This window comes from Corylus avellana, chromosome ca6, assembly GCF_901000735.1.
Source record: "Corylus avellana chromosome ca6, CavTom2PMs-1.0".
Taxonomy (NCBI): domain Eukaryota; kingdom Viridiplantae; phylum Streptophyta; class Magnoliopsida; order Fagales; family Betulaceae; genus Corylus; species Corylus avellana.
The window spans coordinates 27349966-27373954 of record NC_081546.1 but is presented as its reverse complement, the minus strand read 5'-3'; the positions used below and the strand labels follow the sequence as shown (position 1 = coordinate 27373954).

At 34.8% G+C, this 23989-nt stretch overlaps 1 protein-coding gene across 2 annotated transcripts; it reads left to right on the top strand.

Moving 5' to 3' along the window:
* Positions 1–9564: 9564 nt before the first annotated feature.
* On the top strand, positions 9565–23229 carry LOC132183885 (DNA-directed RNA polymerase 3B, chloroplastic). Of its 2 annotated transcripts, XM_059597349.1 has the most exons (19): positions 9565–10427; positions 12293–12496; positions 12582–12712; positions 12918–12987; positions 13522–13580; positions 13794–13911; positions 14295–14408; positions 15789–15920; positions 16211–16627; positions 18024–18074; positions 18777–18847; positions 19023–19107; positions 19203–19355; positions 19735–19809; positions 19922–20011; positions 20666–20713; positions 20804–20918; positions 21067–21170; positions 22489–23229. In XM_059597349.1, the coding sequence occupies exons 1-19, from the start codon at positions 9633–9635 to the stop codon at positions 22597–22599; spliced, it is 2943 nt and encodes a 980-aa protein (XP_059453332.1). In that variant the 5' UTR covers positions 9565–9632; the 3' UTR covers positions 22600–23229. The 2 variants fall into 2 exon arrangements, with proteins under 2 accessions (XP_059453332.1, XP_059453333.1); XM_059597350.1 differs by lacking the exons at positions 19922–20011; positions 20666–20713; positions 20804–20918; positions 21067–21170; positions 22489–23229 and having other exon boundaries at positions 19196–19355.
* The last annotated feature ends 760 nt before the right edge of the window (positions 23230–23989 follow it).

Here is a 23989-nt window from a genome sequence, read left to right as displayed (position 1 = left end):
ACTCAACTCATAAATGTAAATTAAAAACATAATTTAGATTAGACTAATGAGAATAAGAAAACTTATTTGGTGGGCTTTCACTACAGGAAAGCTGTTATTAAATAAAAGCCTGTTATTGTTTGGTGAGACTTTTTTTTTTGTGGCTTTTCACGAATACTTTTGCTTTTAAAAATTAGAAGTCATATAACAGTTTAACACGTTTTGCCGTAATTTTTTTTTTTAATTGCTTGTGTGAAATGGTTTTTGCATTAAGAAACAAGTCCTGAAGCTACCCAAGTGTTGACATTGAATTAGGATCCTCATTCCTCAAGCACGGGCCAATAGTTTATTGCTAAACTAATATTATAATAGTTTATGTAGAAAAATCAAATTTAGTCATATGTTGTCTTTAGCCTTTTAAGTTTTCAATTTAGACAATTAGGTCTTTACGTTTTCATATGGGTTCAAATAGGTTACATATTTAATTTACCGCCCAATTAATTAACGACATACCATGTCAGACAAATCAATTAATGTCACTTAGCTCTCGTTTGACATATCACGTGTTAACTGTATATGCCAACGAGACATAACTATACTCCTAAAACAAAAAAAAAAAAGGTAACAGGCCAACTTTGTTATATGATACGTACAATTGGCACATGAAATGCCAGCTACAACCACGTGTCATTAATTGATTGGTTTGATGTGGCATAATACCATTAATTGATTAGATAATAAGTTTTGACGAAATGACCTGTTTGAAATCGGAAAAAAAACTTAATAACCTAATTTTCGAAATTGAAAACCTAAGGATTAAATTAAAACAGTATGAAATTAAAAACTTATGGACTAAATTTGATTTAAACATGCTAATAAGTATGAGGTTAAAGAAGCATCATCCAAACAATATACCTTGACGGGTTTATCTTATAACAATGGAGTTATGTTTTTTCTTAACATCGTTCTACAATGATGATATTTTTTCCATAAATCTAACCAAAAGAATAATTTCTCTCTCTCTCAAGTAGGAATTGGTATCTAAGGACTTACCAAAAAGGCCGAAGGACAGGGCATGTGAGGGCCCAATGTCTGGCCCAAAGGCCCAAAACTGTTAAACCGGCCTAGGCCTAAAGAAACAAACCCATACAATGATAATACTTTTAGCGAAATATCTTTCTTCTTTCTTTTTATTTTTATTATTTTTTTTCTTTTTTTTAATAATAAATTTTACATATATACTTGCATTTCCATACTTTTAAATGTACACTTCTTAATGTAACACTAAAAATTACCATTATATTCAAAATTAAAATAATGATAATTTAAAATCTAATACTAATTTTAGTATCACATTAGCAAATACGCATTTGAGAGTAATTTTTGACGATTAATTCTACACATACTCCATACTTTTTTGCACTCATTTTTCACGCTCTTTATTGTGGATTTTAAACTACCATTAATGTAAGAATAATCAGTGATTTCGCTCCTTAGTGAAGATTTAATATCATCATTGAAAGTAAGTTGATTACTTACTTTCCCACTGTGATTTGCATATTCTGATTCTAAATCTAATGAGAGGTCATCTTGGGCATGTTCTGAAATCTTGCATTTGATGGGCCTCTTATTTTTTATTTGATTTGGAACATCACGCTGATGTGACATGGATATAATAAACGTACGTGAAAAGTAGTATACTCCGAAAGAAAAGGCTTAAAATAAAACTAAACCCATGGTTTGAACTTAATTAGATTCAATGTAGGACTTAAATCTTTTTTATATTCATACATATATACTTAACAATTTTTCTCTCACCAGCATAGACGCTTATTAATCTTATGGGTCGTCTCTGTGATCACTTGTGTAGGCTATGTGGACTTTATTCCCTACACCGGCCGTAAAAAACCTCCCACTATTCATGTATGAGCATCATCCCGGCTCCAATTACAAAATAGACTATTATTATATATCCACTATACCGAAATATATACTCCATTCTCTTGTGGATTATGTTAGTTTTATATATGTATCATGTCTAGGGGTGTCAATGCGGGCGTTTTTAACCGCCCGCTAACCGTATTAACCACTATAACGCCTAGCGGTTATTGGGTTTACCGCTAACCGCCTTTTATATAATATATTTTTATAATTATGATTACAAAAATATTTATACATATAACATAATCACTTGGATCATTAAATCACAATTTTTTTAAAAAATAATTAAATCACAATTTGAGTATTAATATATTATCACTATAATTTATATGATTATATCACATAATCAATTGATCATTAAATCATTTGATTATATAATAACAAATTATACATATATAATATGACATAACTCATAAGTATATCAATTCATACTAATACAACAATTAAATATTTAGAAACTTATTTTCAATGTATGTTATAAACTTATAAGTCTATAAGTCCATATAAGTCTACATATGCATATGAATAATATAAATGTATAATATCAACACTTAATCATATGATTCAATGACAATTCAAATATTTTATTCAAGACTTCAAGTGAATCATATTATTAATGTACAATGATGATATGATTCGTATAATATCAAATTAAGTAATTGACATTGGATTAAACAATTACCAATGTGTTACTTATAGACACAATTTAAGTATTAATGTATTATCATTATAATTTTAGTAATTTATATATTATCACTATAATTGATATGATTATATCACATGATGAATTGATCATTAAATCATATGATTATATAATAATAAACAATACATATATAATATGACATAACTCATCAGTCATAAGTCTACAAGTTAATCATATGATTCATGTACAATGATAATCACAATTGATTCAATTGAATTAAATAATATATTACTTATAACTACAATTTAATTAAAGCATTATTGCACTAAAAATACAAACAAACAAAAAAACGAGGAAAAAAAAGGAGCCCAAAAACGTCTAAAAAATCCAAAAAAAAGAAGCCCAAAAAGGCCTAAAAAAAGTCCAAAAACGTCCAAAAAGCCTAATTTTGAAAAAGTGGTTAGGGGCGATTATCTATTTCACTAACCACTAACCCGCAGTTAACCGCTAACCGTTAACCGCTAGGCGGTTAGTAAAATCTACTAACCGCTTTGACACTCCTAAAATTCATGTCATCATTGGCTTTTCTAATGATACTATAATGTGTGAATTCAAACATAATTTAGATTAGACTAATGACAATAAAAAATAAATTAATTAAAAAAAAAAAACTTATTTACTAGAGGAAAGCTGTTTATTAAATAAGTGTTTTATTGTTTGTTGACTTCTTTTTTATTTTTCTGGCTTCCCACGAATACTTTTGTTTTTAAAAATAGAAGTCATATTAACACGTTTTGCTACAAATTTTTTTTAGTATTTATTAGTATTGCTTGTGTGAAATACTTATTATTTATTATTTTTTGCATGAAGAAACAACTCTTGAAGCGACCCAATTCTGAATTTTCTAACGAGGCATCTAAGCACTTACCAAAAAGGCCGAAAAAGGCCGAATAACAGGATAAGTGAGGGCCCAATGTGAAGCTCAAAGGCCCAAAAACTGTTAAACCCGGGTAGGCCGAAAGAAAGAAACACATGGGATCAGTTCTACCGAAAGGCCCTTCTTTTATTGCTTCCGTCACAATTTTTTTTTTTTTTTTGGAGTTATTAGGGGTGGGCAGATTAATCATTTATCGTCTATCGATTGCGACCGATCCAACATTAATTGCCTACCACTAAAAGTCGGTCGATAATCAGTTAAAAATTTTTATACCGACGTCGATTCGGTTCGGTTAATCGGTACAAATATTTTTTTGTCGATTAACCGATAATAAATATTTTTTCAGTAGAACATATTAGTTGGTGGATTCTATGACCAATTTATTAGTAGAACATATGTATGGTGGACTCTTATTGTGTTAATTAATATACCCATTTAAAATATATTTGATTCAATAAGATATTTGAGTCCCAAAAAATAATTTGGGCTCCCAAAACAATTGATTTTTTGCCCAATTAAAAAAGCTCACGGTTAAGTGATTAACCTAAGTGATTTTAACCTAAACTTTCGAAATAAATCCTTATCGAAATGTAATAAAAAAAAAAAAAAAAAATAGACAGAAAGATGGTTAGAGTGAAATACATGTAAAAGCTTCAAGTTTTCAATTGGAACGAAAGGCTCAAGATGCGAAGAAAGGAGCCGAGCGGTCTCTCCGACCCGCAGAGTGTTCTTGTTTATCATCAGCAATAACTTTACCACCAGGATTCTCGGTGAAGGCGTCGTCGACGCCATCCATAGAAACACCGAGAAGGTGTTCACGTTTGAGCACCAACAACTGTGGTCTCGGGACTCCACCAAGATGTTGTCATGTAATGCCGTTTCGGCCACCGTTCAATTCCTCCCCGAGACGGTCCGAACACTAGGGGTCAATATATCGGATTGCCTTGTGCATCATTATCGGTTCAGCCTGGACCGGCCGGTTCGGCCAAGGATTGTGATCGTCGTTGAAGTATCTCGGAGGAGAAGCGTGGAGTATTGTTCGCGAGAGGAGAGTCTAGGGATGGAGTGGATGAATTTGTTTCCTCCTTTGGCTTGCTATCAGAATGTGGAGGCGGAACCGCTGTACATCGGCGATCTACCCAATAATGAGCCGTCATTGTCCTATACGGAAGAGATTAATGGCTTCGTGGATGCTCTGACGTAGTTTCTGTGTGTAAAGAAGATCTTCCCCACCAAACCCATTAACTTTGATGATCCCGTAGGCTATGTCAAAGTGCCAGTTAAGTTTGCCTTGGAGACATTTGATCAAACAGTTGGTGGATATTGCGCTATTTGTCTCCAACTTTTGTCGTCGCCCGGCGAGACAGTGGAGCTAGCCAGGACGCCTTGCGCTCATATTTTCCACATGCACTGCATCACCCAGTGGTTTACCAACAATCCTTCTTGCCCCATGTGTCGGTTGGAACTGCTGTTTTTTAGCTAGCCAACTAGCCATATTAATGTTAATTCATAAATACATAAATAAATACATTGATTGTATTTTTTAAAACACAATTAATCGGATGTGAACTAGCAACTCATCAAATGATAAATCTGTTTACAAGTCCTCTCAAGAACAAATTCAACAGGCCAAGAAGATCAAGTGTGTTGAACGTATAGTAGTACTTGTAATTGAAAATGTAATAATTGTAGTCAATTTGAGTTGAATCACATTATAGTGTATAAAATTTTAAGGATGAGAATGGGCATTAGGGGTGTTCAAGCGAGTCGATTATAACCGTTCTGCTAACCGTTAACCGCATAACCGCTTTGGCAGGCGGTTATTAAAAAATGATAACCACCTAGGGCGGTTAGCGGTTTTAGGGGTAGGAAAAATAACCACCTACCCTTATATATATATATATATAACATCAAAATAATGATGTCTTGGTGTTTTTCTCCAAAACATTTTGGAGGAAAACAAACGCTCACTCAATCATGACTCAACCTTATTTATACACATTAGGGTTTCATGATATTCTCTCAGTCTCAGACTCTCTCTTACAACTCAAGTCTCACGCGGCGCCGTCCCTTTCTCTCGTCGCCATCCCTCTCTCTTGGACTCTCTGTATCTCCTCTCTCTCATCGTCTCTCTCTCTTTGTCTCATAGTCTCACATTCTGAATGGCTGATAATCACAATCGGGTGAGTTTTTGTCTATTTATTTTGTAGTTTATGGGCTGCCTACTTATAGTTGCTAAGAAAGTAATGGAAAAACTCACAGATTATTGCAATTATTTTGCATCTTCTTGATTTATGCAGATTGTTAATTGTTATACTCATTTTTTTAGTTAATCTTCTTTTTGTTAGTTGTTATATGCATCTTGTATTTTACCACTTAAAGCACCTAAAAAAGTCCAAAAGCCCATATAAAAAAGAGGTGATAAAACCGCCGATTATTGATTTTAGTAACTGTTAACGGTCGGTTATAAAATAGCCGCTAACCGCCTAGGCGGAACGGTTATTAAAATTCCATAACGGCTTTAGGTGGTTGCGGTTAGCGGTTTTAGCCAATAACTGCTAACTGCAATCACTTGTACAACCCTAACGGGCATGAATCCCCAATTCAGGTAATGCAAACAAGGGCATGACCCTTAAAACACCTTTTAACACTACCTGAACCCCTAACTGGCACTAACCACAACCATCAATAGTCGGTTGAGAGGGGGACAACATTCTCAAAAAAAGAAAAGGTGGCAAGCACAAAGCATTCTTCATCACAGGGATAAACCAAACATCGTCAGGGAGACAACTAGCCACAAAATACACCAAGAAACAGAAAAAAGGAAAAATAAATAAGCCAAAAAAAAAAAAACCCACGGAGCAGTAGCACGCTTGGAGCGCGAGGTGGAGGATGGCATTCTAAGGAGCTATTCGAAGGGTGAGATCCACGCTCCAACACGTAGATGTTTGATGGAGAGATGGTTGGTGGCGGCAGAGGCGGATGGTGCTAATTAGGGATGTTCAAACAGTTATAACCATCGGTTATTGGCTATAACCGTAACCGCAACCGACTAGTCGGTTATTGGTTATTTTATAACCGACAGTTATCAGTTATTCAATCCAATAACCGATCAGTTATAACCGCTTTTTTATTATTATTAAAATGGGCTTTTGGGCTTTTTAAATGTTTTGGGTCTTTAATTTACTATTTTTGGTCTTATTTTAAGGGCTTTGGGCCAAAAAGTTCCAAAATAAATGAAAAAAAAAATGGCCCAATAAATTGTAGCCGAAAAACATTGCCAAAATCCATTAATCCAAATTCAAATGAAAAAATTAAAAAGACAAAAAAGTCAACAAGTTTGGATATTACAAAAATGAAAAAATGAAAAAAAAAAAAAAAAACATGGCCCAATAAATTGTAGCCCAAAAACATAGCCAAAATCCATTAATCCAAATTCAAATGAAAAAAATTAAAAAGACAAGAAAGTCAACAAGTCTGGATATTACAAAATTTGGAAAATATATATATATTGTCGGTTAGCAATTTTTAATAACCGACTACGAAATCGGTTAGCGATTATTGGTTATCGGTTAAAATCGGTCATTGGTTGGAGGGCCGGTCATAACCCACCCGGATGAACAGTGCTAATGAACACGATGGAGTAGAGGATGTCATGTTGGGTTTGGTGGAAGAAAGTAAATTGAGCTTTCGAAAATTTTGATTTAAAAATCTTGACAGATTTGGCGATGGCATGGTGGAAAATGTGAATGGCATGGTCGACAGGGTTTGGCACTACTATTTGAGGAAGAACACCAAAAGAGGAGGAGAATGAAGGAAGGAAATACGAGAAATCATCCCTCCTCCCTTAGACCGCACCAATGACAATAGGGATGTCGTGAGTGCACTTGTGAGTGTTGAGTACCACATTGAGAAAATATAAAAGAAAAAAGTACTTAATATACCTAAGTAGACCTTAGCCCATTAGCTTAGGTTTTTGGGCTAGAGTTGTGTTCAACTATATATATTAATGTACTTTTGGTAAAAACTCCATAACCTCTTTATCCTCAAACAAGTGGTATAAGAGCTATAGTTAGCTTCCTGAGATGGGTATTTGGATGCGTTGGGTTTGAAGTTGTGTCTGCAACCGCAATTCTTGTTGCGAGACACTCTTGGAAATGTAAAAAGACTCACAAGCGGGGGGAGTTTGGTCAATGTGAAGAGACTCACAAGTGAGGTGGAGATTGTTATGAGCGCACTTGTGAATGTTGAGTCTCACATTGAGAAAATATAAAAGAAATGAGTATTTAATAGTTAATAATACCTAAGTAGACTTTAGCCCATTAGCTTAAATTTTTGGGCTAGAATTGTATTCAATTATGTATATTAATATACTCTTGGTAAAAACTCCATAATCCCTTAAAAAAAAAAGACTTTACTCTTGAGAGAAGGTGGAGCCCCTCTCTCTAAGTGAGAGGCTCAAGAAACAAAAGACATTGTAACTTCTTTCGATCCAAGACTGAATTCTATAGCTTCTTTTTTCTTTTTTCTTTTTTTATTATTTTTTTAATTGAAGCAATTACTCCCAAACTACTATAAAATTACAATGTAAACCCTTTGTACCAAAAATATCCTTATAAAAAAAATTAGAAAAAAATACAAATTAAAGACCAGAAAAACATTAAAAAAGGTTACCCACAACAGCAGTTTCTTTTATTATTATTATTATTATTATTTTTCCTTTCCAAATGTATAAGAGTACTTGTGGTACAAAATGAGTACATTCTAAATTTTTTGGTAATTTGAAAAAAAAATTCTTCAATTAAACGTTTGTGACATTACAAATTACCTGATAGTTCAAGAGGCTATGTGTACTTTCTCTCTTTTAATTCCATTGTTATCTGGCTCTAGTTTGTTGTGTTCCTCTCAGAGGGGAGAGAGACACCTCTTAGAACCAAGTCAGCCAATTGCAACTCCAATTGATATAGTGATTATGTTTGATAATGGTAAAATAGGTAAAATAAGTTTGCAAATTTTATACTTTTAATTCATCTATAATTCAACAAAGCCCCCAATCGACTTTATTTTAACGATATTATATATATTTTATTATAATGTGATATTACACGTTACAATTGGTAAAGTGTTACTTAATTCTTTTAACCTATGTTGTGCTATGTGGCACTTATTTTGATTGCCAAATAAATTTGTAAAAAATTGTAATAAAAGCTATGGTAAACCAAATATTTTCTTTGAATTACACATTACTCAAGTATATATGTCTACACACATGATTCCTTATCATTAAAATAAAAAATCAAAGTTTTTAAGGCCAAAAAGAAAAATATTTAAGGCTCGTTTGGTTCGCAGATTGAGTATTCCATTAGAAAAATAAATAATTATTATCAGGAATAGAGGAAAATGGAATGGAATAATCATTTATATTCCTTAGTTTGGTAGTAACACATGTATTCTAATTAGAATTAAACTAAAATTACCAAAAACCCCACCCTTCTTTAAAAAAAAAAAAAAAAAAATCTCATATTAATAAAAAAACAAATTTTAGGGTTAAAATAAAATAAAAAATAATAAGGGTTTTTTGGAAAATTTATTCAAATCCATAAGGAATAACTATTTCACTTATTTTTTAGAGGAATAATTATTATTGTGTGTATGAGATTAGTCATTCCCATGAAAATAACTATTCCCAAGAATAGATCCCCACCAAACAAAAAAATGACTATTTCATAAAAATAATCATTCTATTTCAAGGGTCTATTTCGCAAACCAAACAAGATCTTAATCTTTTAATGTGTTCTAGATGGCTGTTGTCTTCACTAAAAAAGTCCAAATATCATAAAGAAAAAAACCACTAAATCAAAGTTTTAAATCTATTTCACTTGGAACTAATAAAATAAATTGTTTATTTTGTTTTAAAAAAAAAGTTGCGCGCAATAAATATCTTCAGAAATGGCCAAGAACGGCCTTTTTTTTTTTTTTTTTTTTAAAAAAAAAAAAATCCAAGAACGGGGTTTTAGGGAGGTTTGATTGTCATCCTCTTGTTCTTCTTCTTCTTCACAGACCAAGTGGGACTCGAACGCACGCAGACACACAGACAGAGTCTCTCTTCCCTCTCTCTTACTTGAAACCAAAATGCACTCTGCAGCCTCTTTCTCTCCAGGCCCTCAAGCTCAAATATACAGCACCTCTTGGAAAAGACCCCCCAAAATCAACACCAAGGCCCACAAAAGCCTTCACTTCCTCTTCAGCTCAAATTCCAACACTCTCTTCAGACCTTCGCTCTCTTCCACTCCTTTCCCACTCAACCTCAAATCTACTTCACACCCAATTCAGCTCCACCCCTTAGCAGACTCAGTCCATGACAATCTCGTCGAAAACCTTGAGAATTCCGTGAATTCCCACATACCCATCAATGAAATCCGCAAAGTTACGCCCTTAGAATCGTTCCCAAGAATCTTCATCCAAGACCCACCTTGGATTGCCTCACTGTTCTTGAAGGGTCTGTACAAAAAGAGCAACCAAGAAGTGAGATTGGAGTTCAAGGAAATGGAGAAGAGGAAGTATAATTTGCTAAGGAGGAGGCAGATTAAGGCGGAGACTGAGGCGTGGGAAAGAATGGTGGAGGAGTATAGGGAGTTACAGAGGGAGATGTGTGAGAAGAAGTTGGCTCCCAATTTGCCGTATGTGAAGGCATTGTTTTTGGGGTGGTTTGAGCCGTTGAGGGATGCGATAGAGAGAGAGCAGAAGGTGCAGCGGACGAAGAAGCAGAAGGCGGCGTTTGCGCCTCACATAGATTTGTTGCCACCGGATAAGATGGCGGTTATTGTTATGCATAAGATGATGGGGTTGTTTATGGTGGGAAATCAGGAGGGGTATGTTCAGGTTGTTCAGGCTGCAGTGCAGGTTGGTGTGGCTATAGAGCAAGAGGTGAGTGATAAAGTTCTGAATTTGGTTAGCTTTGGGCTTTTGGTTTAATTGATCTAAATGGTGTGCCTATTGTTGTTTGCAAAGTTTTTAAAGCAACGCCTATAAGTCATGCTGTTATCTAGCTAATAAAAAATACAATGTACATCTGAGGTGGTATTGAACTATGGGGATTTGATGTTCATGGTGGAGGAATTATTACTTATCAAAACAGAAGTTCAGTCTTAAGAAAAATTGTAGGATATACCAACTACGTCTAGAATCTCGTTCGTCTTTTTAAAGTGGAAAAGTGTATCACACTTCAAATGCATTATGCTTGATAGTTACTTTGCTCTTCAATTTCCCATTGGGATAATAAATAAATTTACTAGAAAGATATAGCACAGCCTACAAATTTCTTAGACCTATAGAAACATGAAATATAAAAAAAATCATTTGTTACAAGGCAACAAGATGGATAAAATTTGTTTAAATGGAGCAGATTTAGTCTAGGCAAACTTAAATGATTATATACAACTAATTGACAAGTCGGGCATCTGTGTGTAAAATTAAGAAGAAGAAACTGGATTATGGTTTAGACCAAGAGCCAGTTAACTTTGTGCTCATGGCACTGTCTAAATTTGTTGAAATTGTTGCTTGTATCAGATGGTCAGAAGCAACGGTCTCTTAAACGATTCATCCCTAAATAGAAATCAAACACTCACATGTACCACAATCTTCTGGTATTGGTTGCTAGGTGCATGGATTTTTCAGGCACTAGAGAACCACAGTTGCTTTGTACTCTCTTTGTTTAGGGTTATGTGGTTTATGCCTTGAATGGTGGTGGAGGTGCTCGCAGGATGGAGAGGGCACTAAGGCTTGGAAAATATAGTGAGATTTGGCAAGCCATTCCCTTGTGTCCTATGTGGTGATTTTGAGATTGCTTTATTATTGAATAGCTGGTAATAGTAGCTTATCCTTCTCCACTTTGCTTGAGATCACTGCTAGCTGTATTTCTTCTTCTTTTGTTATTTTATTTTGCATCTCTCTTTTACAGAACTTGATTCCTAGAGTTTTGCCCCTTGCATTTTTTATTTATTGCTCACACTTGTAAACAAAGGTATTCAGTTAGAGTGATATGAGGTAGTGAAGATAAGTTGTGGTTGGTCCCCTCCAAAAGATGGTTGTTTAAGGTTAGACCCTTCTATTGTTCCTTGGTATGTAGTGAAGTCTACCGCTTTTCTTGGAAGAGTGTTTGGTGGACTAAGGCTCTCTTGAGGGCGGCTTTTTTCGCTTGGTCGGTGGCTCTAGGTAACATCCTTACCATGGATACCTCAGGAAGCGGCACATCATTGTGGTGGATTAATGTTGCATGTTTTAGAGGAATGGGGAGTCCGTGGACAATCTTGTTTTTCATTGCAACGTCGCTTATGCCATTTGGATTGCCTTTTTTAGTCGTTTTGGATTGTCTTGGGTTATGCTTAGACGTGTAGTTGATCTGTATGTGTATTGGCAAACTACCAACAGTATGCGGAGTGTTGTTGTGTGGAAGATGGTGCCTACATGCCTTTTATGATGTTTATGGAGGAAAATAATTGACAGATGTTTTTAGAACTATGAGAGGACTTTAGAGAAGATTAAGTTATTTTTTTTCTTCAAAACTTTGTATCTTTGGACTGCTGCTTATATTTCTCTTTTAACAAGTAGTTGTAGTGATTTTCTTGTTCTTTTTACTTCTTCTAGTTAGGTGCTTCATCTTGTATACTTCCTATGTACTTAGGGACGCATTTACGGTTTTAATGATATTATATATTATATATATATAAGGTGTAACTAACTTAGAGGTGCAGTACAATCTGTTTGATCTTGTTAATGTTGTTATTTTTCAGGTTAGAATTCATAGTTTCTTGGAGAAAACTAAGAATTACCAGAGCAAGAAGATTTTAGCTGATACAGAAGAGGGTCTGCGCAAGGAGAAGGAGATACTTAGGAAACGTGTAAATAGTTTAATTAGAACGAGAAGATTGAAGGACGTGCAAAAGCTATTGAAGAATGAAGAATTTGAGGCTTGGGGTCGAGATACCCAGGCTAAGGTTTGTGGCTATTTAATGTTTTGCTTTCACCTGGCCAATATATCAAGTTTTTCTAGATTTGGAAATTAAGAAGTGCAATTTGCAGCTGGGAAGCCGCTTGATAGAATTATTAACTGAAACGGCTTATGTGCAACCTCCACTAAACCAGTCACCGGATGGTCCACCTGATGTTCGACCTGCATTCAGGCATACATTTAAACCTGTAACAAATCCAGGGTGAGAATATAACCATTTATCTTTCCATTAGCAAATTTTCTTTAGGAGTGGACCCTGTGCTTCTAACTTATGATCACTTTCATATAGTCGATCATTTGGCCACTTCTCAGGTGGTGATTTGCCCGGATTGATGAGCACACACACACACACTCATAGATGCATGTGCACACGGTCATAATTCTGAATCATTTCTTGATCCTTGTAGGCAGAAAATTGTGAAGAAATATGGAGTTATAGAATGTGATCCTCTAGTCCTTATGGGGCTTGATAAAACTGTAAGTTAAGACATCTCCTTTTGTTTTGATGTTTTCTGTTTGGTGCAATTGAAATTAATTGACATTATGAAGTCAATTAAATGCATTGTGAGTTCTGTCTTGGAATACGGAATGTCAAACTGTGATCTCACCCATTTGTTTTGCCTAAAGAAATCTGATCTTGAAAACCTATTTATAGGTAAATGCATTGGCTTAATATTACCTGCTTCTTCTACATATCTGCTAATATCTTGTCCAAGATATTACATTTGAAAGGACTTTATCATTTGTCATTTCTTTACGATCGAGTGGTTGTGCTAAAAAATTACATGAAATTTCTGAGTTGAATTTTCATCTTCCACTCTAGTGCATATTAGTCATGGTACTACTGTTTAACCTGATTTTTAATTGAAATTAATTAAATTATTGGATTAATGTGATACAACCCTACAGTGATAAGCCTGTAGAGGTTCCAAGTATGCGATATAAATTGTGGACGTCTTTACTTTTAACTTCTACTACCTAATCATTATTTAATGTCTTGTTTCTTTGCAGGCTAAGCATATGTTGATTCCTTATGTGCCCATGTTGGTACCTCCAAAAAAGTGGAAAGGGTATGATATAGATAGAATAAGTAATTTTAATGTTGGAATTTTCTCCTGAAAAAGGCCTTTTGTTGGGTATGCTTTATAAAAGTGGAAATCTAGTTCTTGGAACATAATGAATGACTTCAAATAGAAGGGAAAAACTGGCTGCAACCCATTACCCAGAATTTTTTTAATATTTTTGCTATTCGTATTTTAAAATTCTTTGTGAAATTCCCTCAGGTATGACAAGGGTGGACACTTGTTCCTACCTTCTTATGTCATGCGTACTCATGGATCCAGGAAGCAGCAGGATGCAGTTAAGATTGTTCCTGCGAAACAGATGCAAAAGGTTTTTGAGGTGCAAAATATTTAAAGTTCTCTTATTTGTGTATTTTCATATTGTTCTTGTGGTAGTAGGTCAAGGACAAAGGTGGTTGTTCACTTTTTGGTTGTTTTTTCCTTGTTTCCATTTTTTATGGGTCCTTTTTTGTTTCTTCACGCCCTTTGATCTTTGAAACTTCACATTAAACTTAGCCTTGAAGATTCAAAACTCGTCTTTTGTTGATGCAAACATTGAATGAGTAATGTTTACTTGTGAGAAGTGCATTTTAATTATCTGTTTTTCCCTTTTCTTGTAACAAATTTTTTAACTTACTGTTTTTCATCACAGCTTGGATCCAATTGCTGGTGCTTCTTTACCCTAGGAGTTACTTTTATGCTAATTTGATTCTGAACATACAGGCCCTGGATATGCTTGGCAACACCAAATGGAGAGTAAATAGAAGAGTTCTTAACATAGTCGAATGCATTTGGGCTAGAGGAGGCAATATTGCTGGCTTAGTCAATCGTGAAGATGTGAGCACCTTATGAAGTTTAACATTTGAGAAATATACTATCTTTTTTTTTAAACATATCATTTGCATTCTACTTTTGCATTACTATATTGTAAGCGTTATTGAAATAAGTGTTTTCATGGCATGCTCTAAAATGAGGTGCAACCAATAAGCATGGTGGCATAGATTGATTGCACCTATATATTCTCTCCAGACTCCTGAAAGGAATTCTTTGCATTAGTTGGCATAAGCATACTATGACATGGCAGCATTCATTTTTCCCATATACCCATACTAGGCAAACCTTTTGTTGACTGCTCCTGTATTAAATATTTGTTTGGGATTTGAAGTCAACCACGATTACTTTTAGAGCCAACCATTATTAACTACCCAAACCCCTCCCACCCCCCGACCCAAAATTCTTTTTGCGAGCCAAAAAAAGCTTTCTTGGATTGAGTTGAGAGAGAGGAGAGCACAGTGGCTTCAGCAACAAGTTTTTACTTGCAGCGAGTTTCTCTCTAGCAATTCATCTCAACTAGTTGATTCTCTCTCTCTCTCTCTCTCTCTCTCCCTTTTCCGACTGCAAAGGAATTTTTGGCTTTATCTGCGCCTACTCAATGTTTTTAGTTTCCTTTAGCTATGGTGGAAAGTTTCCTTTACCAATTTGGTTCGGTCAGAGTATTTTGCTTTTAATTATTTGTTTTCTGACTATTGGTTGGGCAATATTTGACAATTTAAGCTTTCCTTCTTTTCAGTTCGCTCCACAAGGCATGTGTAGGTGATTGTTAGTTGTATTAGGCGTGCATTTCTTTATTTTTAATTCTGACTATATTATTAGTCCTACTGTTGCAGTGTTGAGCTGCTTATTCTTAACAATAAGTCCAAATGTTCTCTGTTGAATTTAGTGAGTGAAGTCTTTCTATTTTGAATTTTCATCTTCAATTGACCAATTAATATATATATATATATATATATATATATATATTGTCAATTATAAAATCTGAGATGTCTCAACTTTGCTTTTACCTTTAAAAAATGTGAATGTAAGGATCCTGTGGTTGCATCAATATTACTAGTGTTTTCGCAGATGTGGGTTCCAGAACCCACCAAATGATGGCTTCCATTTCTTGGATATTCTTTTCAACACTGACTTCATTGAATGATCCATGGTATTATAAAATGACACCCCCTGACATGTCCGCCTTGTGTTGAGGCAACCCACAAGAAATGCTATTGATTAAGGATCTTTCAATCCATTCCCTTTGTGGTAAAACTGACTTGGCTTGAATGAAGAGTTTCTTTTGATGGTAATTTTTGCAGGCTCATTGTAGTAGGTATCTCGTGAAACACCTTTTACTTAAATGATTCATCTGGCCATTATTTATTCCTCATTTGCTTGTAGGTTCCTATACCAGAGAAACCATCCTCAGAGGATTTAACAGAAATTCAGGAATGGAAATGGAATTTGAGAAAGGCAAAGAAGATTAATCGGGAGAGGCATTCTCAACGATGTGATACTGAACTTAAGCTTTCTGTAAGATCTCCAGTTCTTACATCTGAGATTATCAAATAAACTTCTGGCATTTGTTTTGTAACATTGGGCAGTCCATTGATCCACTCGCTAAACTAGTGAACTCATGATCTTTCATATGTTATCTCCAAAAAGAAGAAAAAAAAAATCGCTGTGTAAACGATTTTGAGTACTTCACATAAATGCAATTTTACCATATAACACTTTGTCTAGACTTTGGCTGGAAGAATTGTGATCACACTTATGCTATTAATTTTGTGAGTATTGATATGACCAAACTCATATTCATATAGGTGGCTCAAAAAATGAGAGATGAGGAAGGCTTTTATTATCCCCATAATCTTGATTTCCGTGGCCGAGCATATCCAATGCACCCACATTTGAATCATTTGAGTTCTGATCTATGTCGAGGAATACTTGAGTTTGCCGAAGGGCGACCATTAGGGAAGTCTGGCTTACACTGGCTGAAGATACATTTAGCGAATCTGTATTCAGGCGGTGTTGAGAAGCTTTCACATGATGGACGTCTAGCATTTGTTGATAATCATCTTCGTGATATATTTGATTCAGCAGACAACCCTATTAATGGAAACCGGTGGTGGTTAACAGCAGAAGATCCTTTTCAGTTCTTAGCTGCTTGTATTAATCTTTCAGAAGCCTTAAGAAGCTCATCACCGCTTACCATCATCTCACACTTGCCAATTCATCAGGTAATGCTTCATCAGAAGCCTTAAAATAGTGGAAAAAAAGCACTGTAGCTTATGCAAATTTATTATGAATGCAAATATTTCTGTACTTGTTTTATAATTATTGACTTTATCTCTGTAAATTAGCTCAATCCTTATATTTTTGTCAATTTAATGCAATATAAAATTTACTTTTTGCCTGCTGCACTCCTAACTAGGCAGGATATATAAATATCTCTAACCTCATCCTTAGCTTGGATATCCCTTATATTCGTAATGATATTTGCCACTCTCAGAAATTATTAGCTCAAAGGGAACCTTTTGGTTTGCAGCATGGAGAAATATCAAAAGTTCCTTGTGCTGTTTTCCCTTTGGCTAACAAGCATTATTGATTTGATCACTTTTTCCCACCTAATGTCCACTTGAGCTTGTCAGGACTTGGTAGGGAACAAAGTTCTTAGCCTATTTGTTATTCTTTCTGCTAGACCCAAAGAAAATTGTGAATTGTCATTGGTCCCAAAAGCTCAAGTTTTGGGGACAAACGGAGATTCAAGGTATCAGAGTAGTCCTGATTTCAAACTCCACGTTATATCTCCCATTTAAGTTGAATATTCCACGTATTGAGCTTCTCTTAATGAGGGAGAGTTTGAGTCCATACGTGTAGGAAAGTGTTAAAATATTAGTTAAATGATTAAATTTATCCCATCTTGTTAGTATAAACTTCTGGGATAGGTAGTGATTTAACAAAAATTTGATGTTGCAACTTTTGTTACTAAATGTGCTGTTGTTCTTAGAGGCTGGAGGATTTATCAGAGCTACCATCATAGCCTTCTCTTTTTAAATTTTGATGATTCACATGATTATGAAGAAGTAATCAAGCTAATATTTCCAAATTCTAGTAAATCCAAATGTCATTGGAATTTAAAGTTTACACTCATTTACAAATAGCTCTGATGACAGCTATTAACATCACTTGAGTAAGATCCTTATGTATGGTTTTGTAGAGAAGCATATACGGATCCATCCATTTGGATTGACTTTTGGTCTAAATATTCTTAAAGAAGTCATCACATATTGTCATGTCATCATCATGTACGTCACATCGGAAGTTACTAACTATTGATTCATTGTTTGCAGTCATCTTCTTTATGTGCTGCATTCTCTTTGGAGTTGTGCCACTTTAAATGGAACATGTTATACTGACCCTATGTGCATCTTATGCTTTTTTTTTTTTTGAAAATAAAAAATTCTCCTTTTACTTGAGTCTTATTGATAATTTTTCGTGCATGGTTCTCTGTCTTATGCCTTTGAAATCATTTCTTTACCTTTCTGAAATAGACATTTTTATACCAATGTTTCTTTATTCAGTGTTTTTTTTCTTTGGGAATATATTATTAATTCAGAGCTCAATACTTTTTAGGATGGTTCATGCAATGGTTTACAGCACTATGCAGCATTGGGAAGAGACAGTGTAAGCTGCTTTATTATGTTTCTTCTGTCTAGATGATTTATTCATCGGATTCATCACACTCCACTTCTTTTTTTCCCCTTAGATTTTTATTGATTTTGGATGCCTTTACCTGCATCATTCTTTCATGTTATGCAACTACTTAAGTGATATAGCTTCATAAACATACAGTGTCAATTCCGAGCAACTTTATCTCTTATCAGCAGCTTTTCTTTTTGTTTTTTAAATTTTTATAATTTATTTTATGTTAAATCTAGAAGGTCCTTGTTGAATGCCTTATTCTCTGATGTACTAGGCATGTGGCTCGGAATCATTTCTTTTAGCAATCTGGTGGTGTCACTCTCGTGAATTTGTTTCCTGCCATGCTGAGTATGAAGATGATTAATTACTTTCATAAGAAACTTTCAACCACTTGGTTATGCTAATTTGTTATAAATTTCACTTCTGTATTGTGTGGTGTGTATTTTTACTGCAAAATTGGGTTTCAAAAATCCTTGCCTAGGGCTTGCCCAAGTGTAAAATGCTGTATAAGCTATGCCTGATATTTCACCCGTTCCTTTGTGTGATCAGAATATTTTTATCTGATCCCTTAATCTCTAAAATCTGACTATTGAGAACTTATATTGTATGGTGTTCTGGCTTGCTGATTGATTTGAAATGCATTTGTATCCTAACTTGTCTCCTGTGGTAAATTTGTGTTCTCAGATGGAAGCAGCTGCAGTCAACTTAATTGCTGGAGACAAACCTGCTGATGTTTACTCAGAAATTGCTGTGAGGTATATTAAGATTCAGCTTTAGCGTATTGACTTGATCATTACCTGCCACAGGTGTCAGAGACACATTTAATGTATTTCGCAAAAATACCTAATAGTTTATGATCTTTCTGGTGAAAATTCAATATTTCTGTATAATACTTTTATTGTCTTATCTTGTATTTGTAAATCTGGGCAGGGTTCATGATATTATGAAAAGGGACAGCAACAAGGACCCAGCTACAAATCCACATGCTGTATTAGCAAAGATCTTAATTGATCAGGTTGAATAATTGTGGTTTTCGCTTTTATTTTATCTTATAATAGTTTTTGTGTTTTCCTTTTTTGATTGACAGAATAAGGTTGTCAAAGCTTTCAGGTCGATCGGAAATTGGTGAAACAGACTGTGATGACTTCAGTATATGGTGTTACTTATGTTGGGGCACGGGAGCAGATAAAAAGAAGATTAGAGGAGAAGGGTCTCATTACTGATGACAGATTGCTGTTTACTGCAGCTTGCTATGCTGCTAAAGTAAGCAACCAGCCACTTAAATAGCAGGGATTAGGTTCTTGCTGTTAGAGATGTATGGTTGCCTAATGCAAATTCTGCTATAGTGTTTTGGGGTCAAGAGCTACTTGTGAAACTTTCTTAGATATCATTATGAAGAAAATTTTCTAGGAAGTTGAAGATACAATGCAAAGTCAGCCAATCTTATATTGTATTTCTAGTGTTAACCATTGTTCGAGTGATGGCGTGATGCGTTGTGGGACCCACCATGGTCCATGTCGCTTATCTCTTTGAATATTTACTTTTTTTTTTCTTTTTATTTTTTTTTTTTTTTGGGAATCTTAAATACAAGTGATTTGATATTTGAATTTTCAATTTTAACTTTAAAATATCTTTTTTGTAGGTAACTTTGGCTGCCCTTGGCGAGATATTCCAAGCTGCACGGGGCATAATGGGTTGGCTTGGTGATTGTGCCAAGGTATATGCATTACTGGCACATTCTGGATATTGAATTATATTGACAGCCCTTAGGCGGATGTGAAACTTAATTTTTCCTTTTGTTGAATTGCTGGATTTTAAAACTTCTGCAGGTAATTGCTTCCGAAAATCAACCTGTGCGTTGGACCACTCCTCTTGGTCTTCCAGTTGTACAACCCTACTGTAGAAGTGAAAGGCATCTTGTGAGTGAGCTTAGTTGTATATTTACACACGACAAAACCTTATAATTGGTTGATCTCACTGCTTGAGGTGGAAGTTTCTATAAAAGAATATTAGGTGGCATGCTTTCTTGTTGTTTCGACATATTAATGATCTAAATAGATGTCATATACGTTTGTCACATTCTTTTTGGCTGGCACAAGGAAATGGGAATTAGTTGGTGAAAAAAGTTTTATGGGTAGGGTTGTTGTTAGAGATCATCTCTAAGCTATCAGTGGACATCTTATTGATTATCTTGTCGCTTAATGCATGCCATGTAACTAGATGACTCATAGTCTCTAACATATGGAATAATGGGGGCGACCTTAATTTTCTGTTGCACTTGGAATAACTTGAGTAGCAGCAAAACTTGACTTTCCCTACATGTGCGGAAGTATTCTGTTCAAAATAGTAGCTGTTTTCAAACACAGGAGACAGATTTGGAAGAGGAAAAAAAAAAAAAAAATACAATACCCGTTTTTGGTACTGTTTCATGTTTTGCGTCCTTATTTGCTGGATGAGGAAGCCCATTGCAGGGTGTGAAAGCTAAATTTGATTCAAAATTACATTCTCCTAACATCTAATCAGCTCCATAAATAACCTGAACTGAACTAACTTATCTAGTCATGGGGCTGCAGATAAGAACGTCTCTTCAGGTTTTGGCTTTGCAGCGGGAGGGTAAATCGGTAAGCTTCCAACATTGTCTTGTTTTTGGTATTTCTTTCCTTGATATCTTATACAGTCATTCGAGAATTTCATTATTATGTCAATTTCAGGTAGATGTTAGAAAACAGAGAACTGCATTTCCGCCAAATTTTGTCCATTCACTTGATGGTACACACATGATGATGACTGCTATTGCCTGCAGGGATGCTGGCTTACGTTTTGCAGGTTTGTCACATACTCTATATTAGATTAAATATGTGAAAGTCTAATCCTGCTTTTATGCCTTTTGCAATGGAGATCAGAACAGTATTGAAACAGGACTTTTACTTTTTAACATAGTTTTTACATGCTTGTCAACTTAACTTGTTTGCAGGGGTGCATGACTCCTTCTGGACTCATGCGTGTGACATGGAAAAAATGAATCAGATACTTCGAGAAAAATTTGTGGAGCTTTATAGCGAGCCAATCCTTGAAAATGTAAGTGTATCATGACCTATGTAAATAAGAGATGTCATCAATTGAGAGTTTTCCTGGGCCTGTTCTGACTTAGGGAAAGGATGATTTTGTATGACGCAAACAAATTCCAGAGGCTCTCCCCATCCAAAAAAAAGTGTTTTGCTGGGTGAAAACATAAAATTAAAAGTTGCAGCACTTAAGCAACTTAACTGGAATTCTTCTCTTTGTGAGGCACATTCCAATGTTTGGAATAAAGTTGCAGCATTTACATTTGTGACTTAATTTGAACACTTTTGGATATAAAATGGCACCTTCCAACTATGCTTTCAATCAGGCAATATACGGAAATCTGTTTTATGAAATACAGACACACACACACACTTTATAGCGTACGAATACTTGAAAATGCAAGTATATCAAGACCTAGTTTCTCTACATTAGCATGAGAGGCCTAAATTGAGAACTTTTTCTTTTTATTTATTTTTATAAGTAATTGAGATATCATTAAAAGTGTTAAGGCTCCTTCAAGTACACATGGAGTATACAAGAGAAACCATCTTAACTACTAGGAGCAAAAATACTTATAAAAAAAAAATTAAAAAAATTATCAAAAAACTACTAGGAGCAAAAATAACAAGAAAATCATAATAACTAATCACCGAACGAGAAACAAAAGTAGTTGTCCAAAGACATAGGGTGTTGAAAAATAAAGACTTAAGCTCTTCCTAAGTCCTCTCATAGTCATCAAAACTTCTATCATTCATTTCCTTCCGAAGACCTAAATTGAGAACTGACATGGGCGTGTTAATTTTACCCAGGGAATGAATGCCTTGGTATTGCCAGATGAATGATTTCCTCTGGCATCATCATCATTGTCTTTTTCTTCTTCTTCTTCTTGATAACTCCTTGTCTGTTGCAAGGCAAAAAAAAGTGAAACTAAATTTAAAAGCAGTGGTACTTACCTATGCAACTTCTCTAACGCCTCTGAAATAAGGCAATACATGCTTGTCTTCTTCTATTATGTTTCAGCTTATAGTGAATCTGCTTCATATATTCTAAGATTTTCTATCATAAAGATGTTAGTGGAAATATATACACACATAAATTCATATATTCATATATGCATACATAATATACACATGCATGCCCACCCCCCTTGGCATCCATAGATAGTGCTTCCACTGTCCCGCTTTCAATTTATAACATTAGGATCATTTATGGTAATAGATTTTCTCACACTATCTGATTTTCCTTGTCAGGAAAAATAAATAAATAAATAAAATTTTCCTATTTATTTCCTTTTGACATTTTTATACATTTTAACTCCCATCATCCACAGTTGCTCGAGAGTTTCCAGACATCACATCCATCGTTAGTGTTTCCTCCCCTCCCAGCGAGAGGTGACTTTGACTTGCAAAAGGTTCTTGAATCTCCATACTTTTTCAACTGATACTGCAAGACTGACAAATCATGACCATATTTATACTTCTTCTGATGCAAAAAGCATCATTGAGTTCTCTGGGAAAGTTCATCCCAAATTGAACGGGAAGTTGGAGAAGGAAAAAGTTGCCTGTGGTTGCTTCTGTAAAGGCTGACAAGGACAAAAATTGGATGTGCATGTTCCGGCAAGTCCTGCTGGGACTCTATCTTGATATGGTGATTAAGATTGCACAACAGGCTGGTTGTGGATTGGAGGCTAATATGGTTCAGCTTGATCATGAATACAGGAAAGGGAAATCTCCCATCCACTGAAATTTGCCTTGTTGAAAATTTGCATATTACTTCAGTTGATTTTTTCAAGGGGAAGACATAGAGAAAGATGTAAATACTGCAGCAAGCATTTCTATGAGCAAATTGGAAGAGGTCATCCTAATGGCGCAAGATCAAGTAAATTCTTTTTTTTTTTCCCATGTGTTTTCATGTATATACATTTTGTATCAGAATAGAAAGAGAATGCCAGAATGGCGTTGAAAGGCAGGAAGAGATTTACTGTGCATGTATATGCCGAAAAGGCAAACTCAATTAATTATATCTTTGGGCCAGAAAATTAAGTTGGAAGGAATTCATTTTTTACACTCCACATTGAAAGATTGAAATAGCAGAAAAGAAAACTCAGTACATGTTTTAGCCAGCTTTTGACTAGGTGATTTCCAGAGAGCAAAAGTTCTTGTGAAATGGATCCTTGGAAGTGATTCATGTTAAAAAGAATTACAATCATATTGTTAAATCCTTGCTGGATAAAGATTTTGCTTTGAGTGTTATGAAATCAGCAATTCCATGGTCTTCTGCTGTAACCTCTGGACAAATACGATTGAATCAAAATGTTATAATTTTATCTGCAATGCTAGGAACCAATCTCACCACTTAAATGTAACTATTACCTGGATTACTCCATTATAGCACCTTGTTGAGCATTTTATGTGGTTGTAAAATCCTTTATCTGAGGACACTGTGATATATGACCTGATAGCTTAATTATATTCTGTTTCATTTCTATTGTTACTTACTATTTAGGAGCAAAATTGAATTATAGTTTTAGGCAAGATTTCTGAAGGACAACAGGGTGACTAATAGGAATGTGTAGCGTATAGAGCATTATAATTTAACTGCAGACAACCCTTTTTTTTTTTTAAGCTTCAGGAACCTAGAAGACTTAGAACCCTTTTGGTGCATTGCTTTCTTTAAGATTTCAGGACCATATTTACAGAGTTTTGAAGGATATCTGAGTCAACAAGTGGCAGAACAGAAATAAGAAAGAACATTTTACCCAAACTACCAAGGACAAGGGGTTTTAGTGTTTAGGGTGTCTAGAGTTTTAATTTTATATGAGAAAAAACATG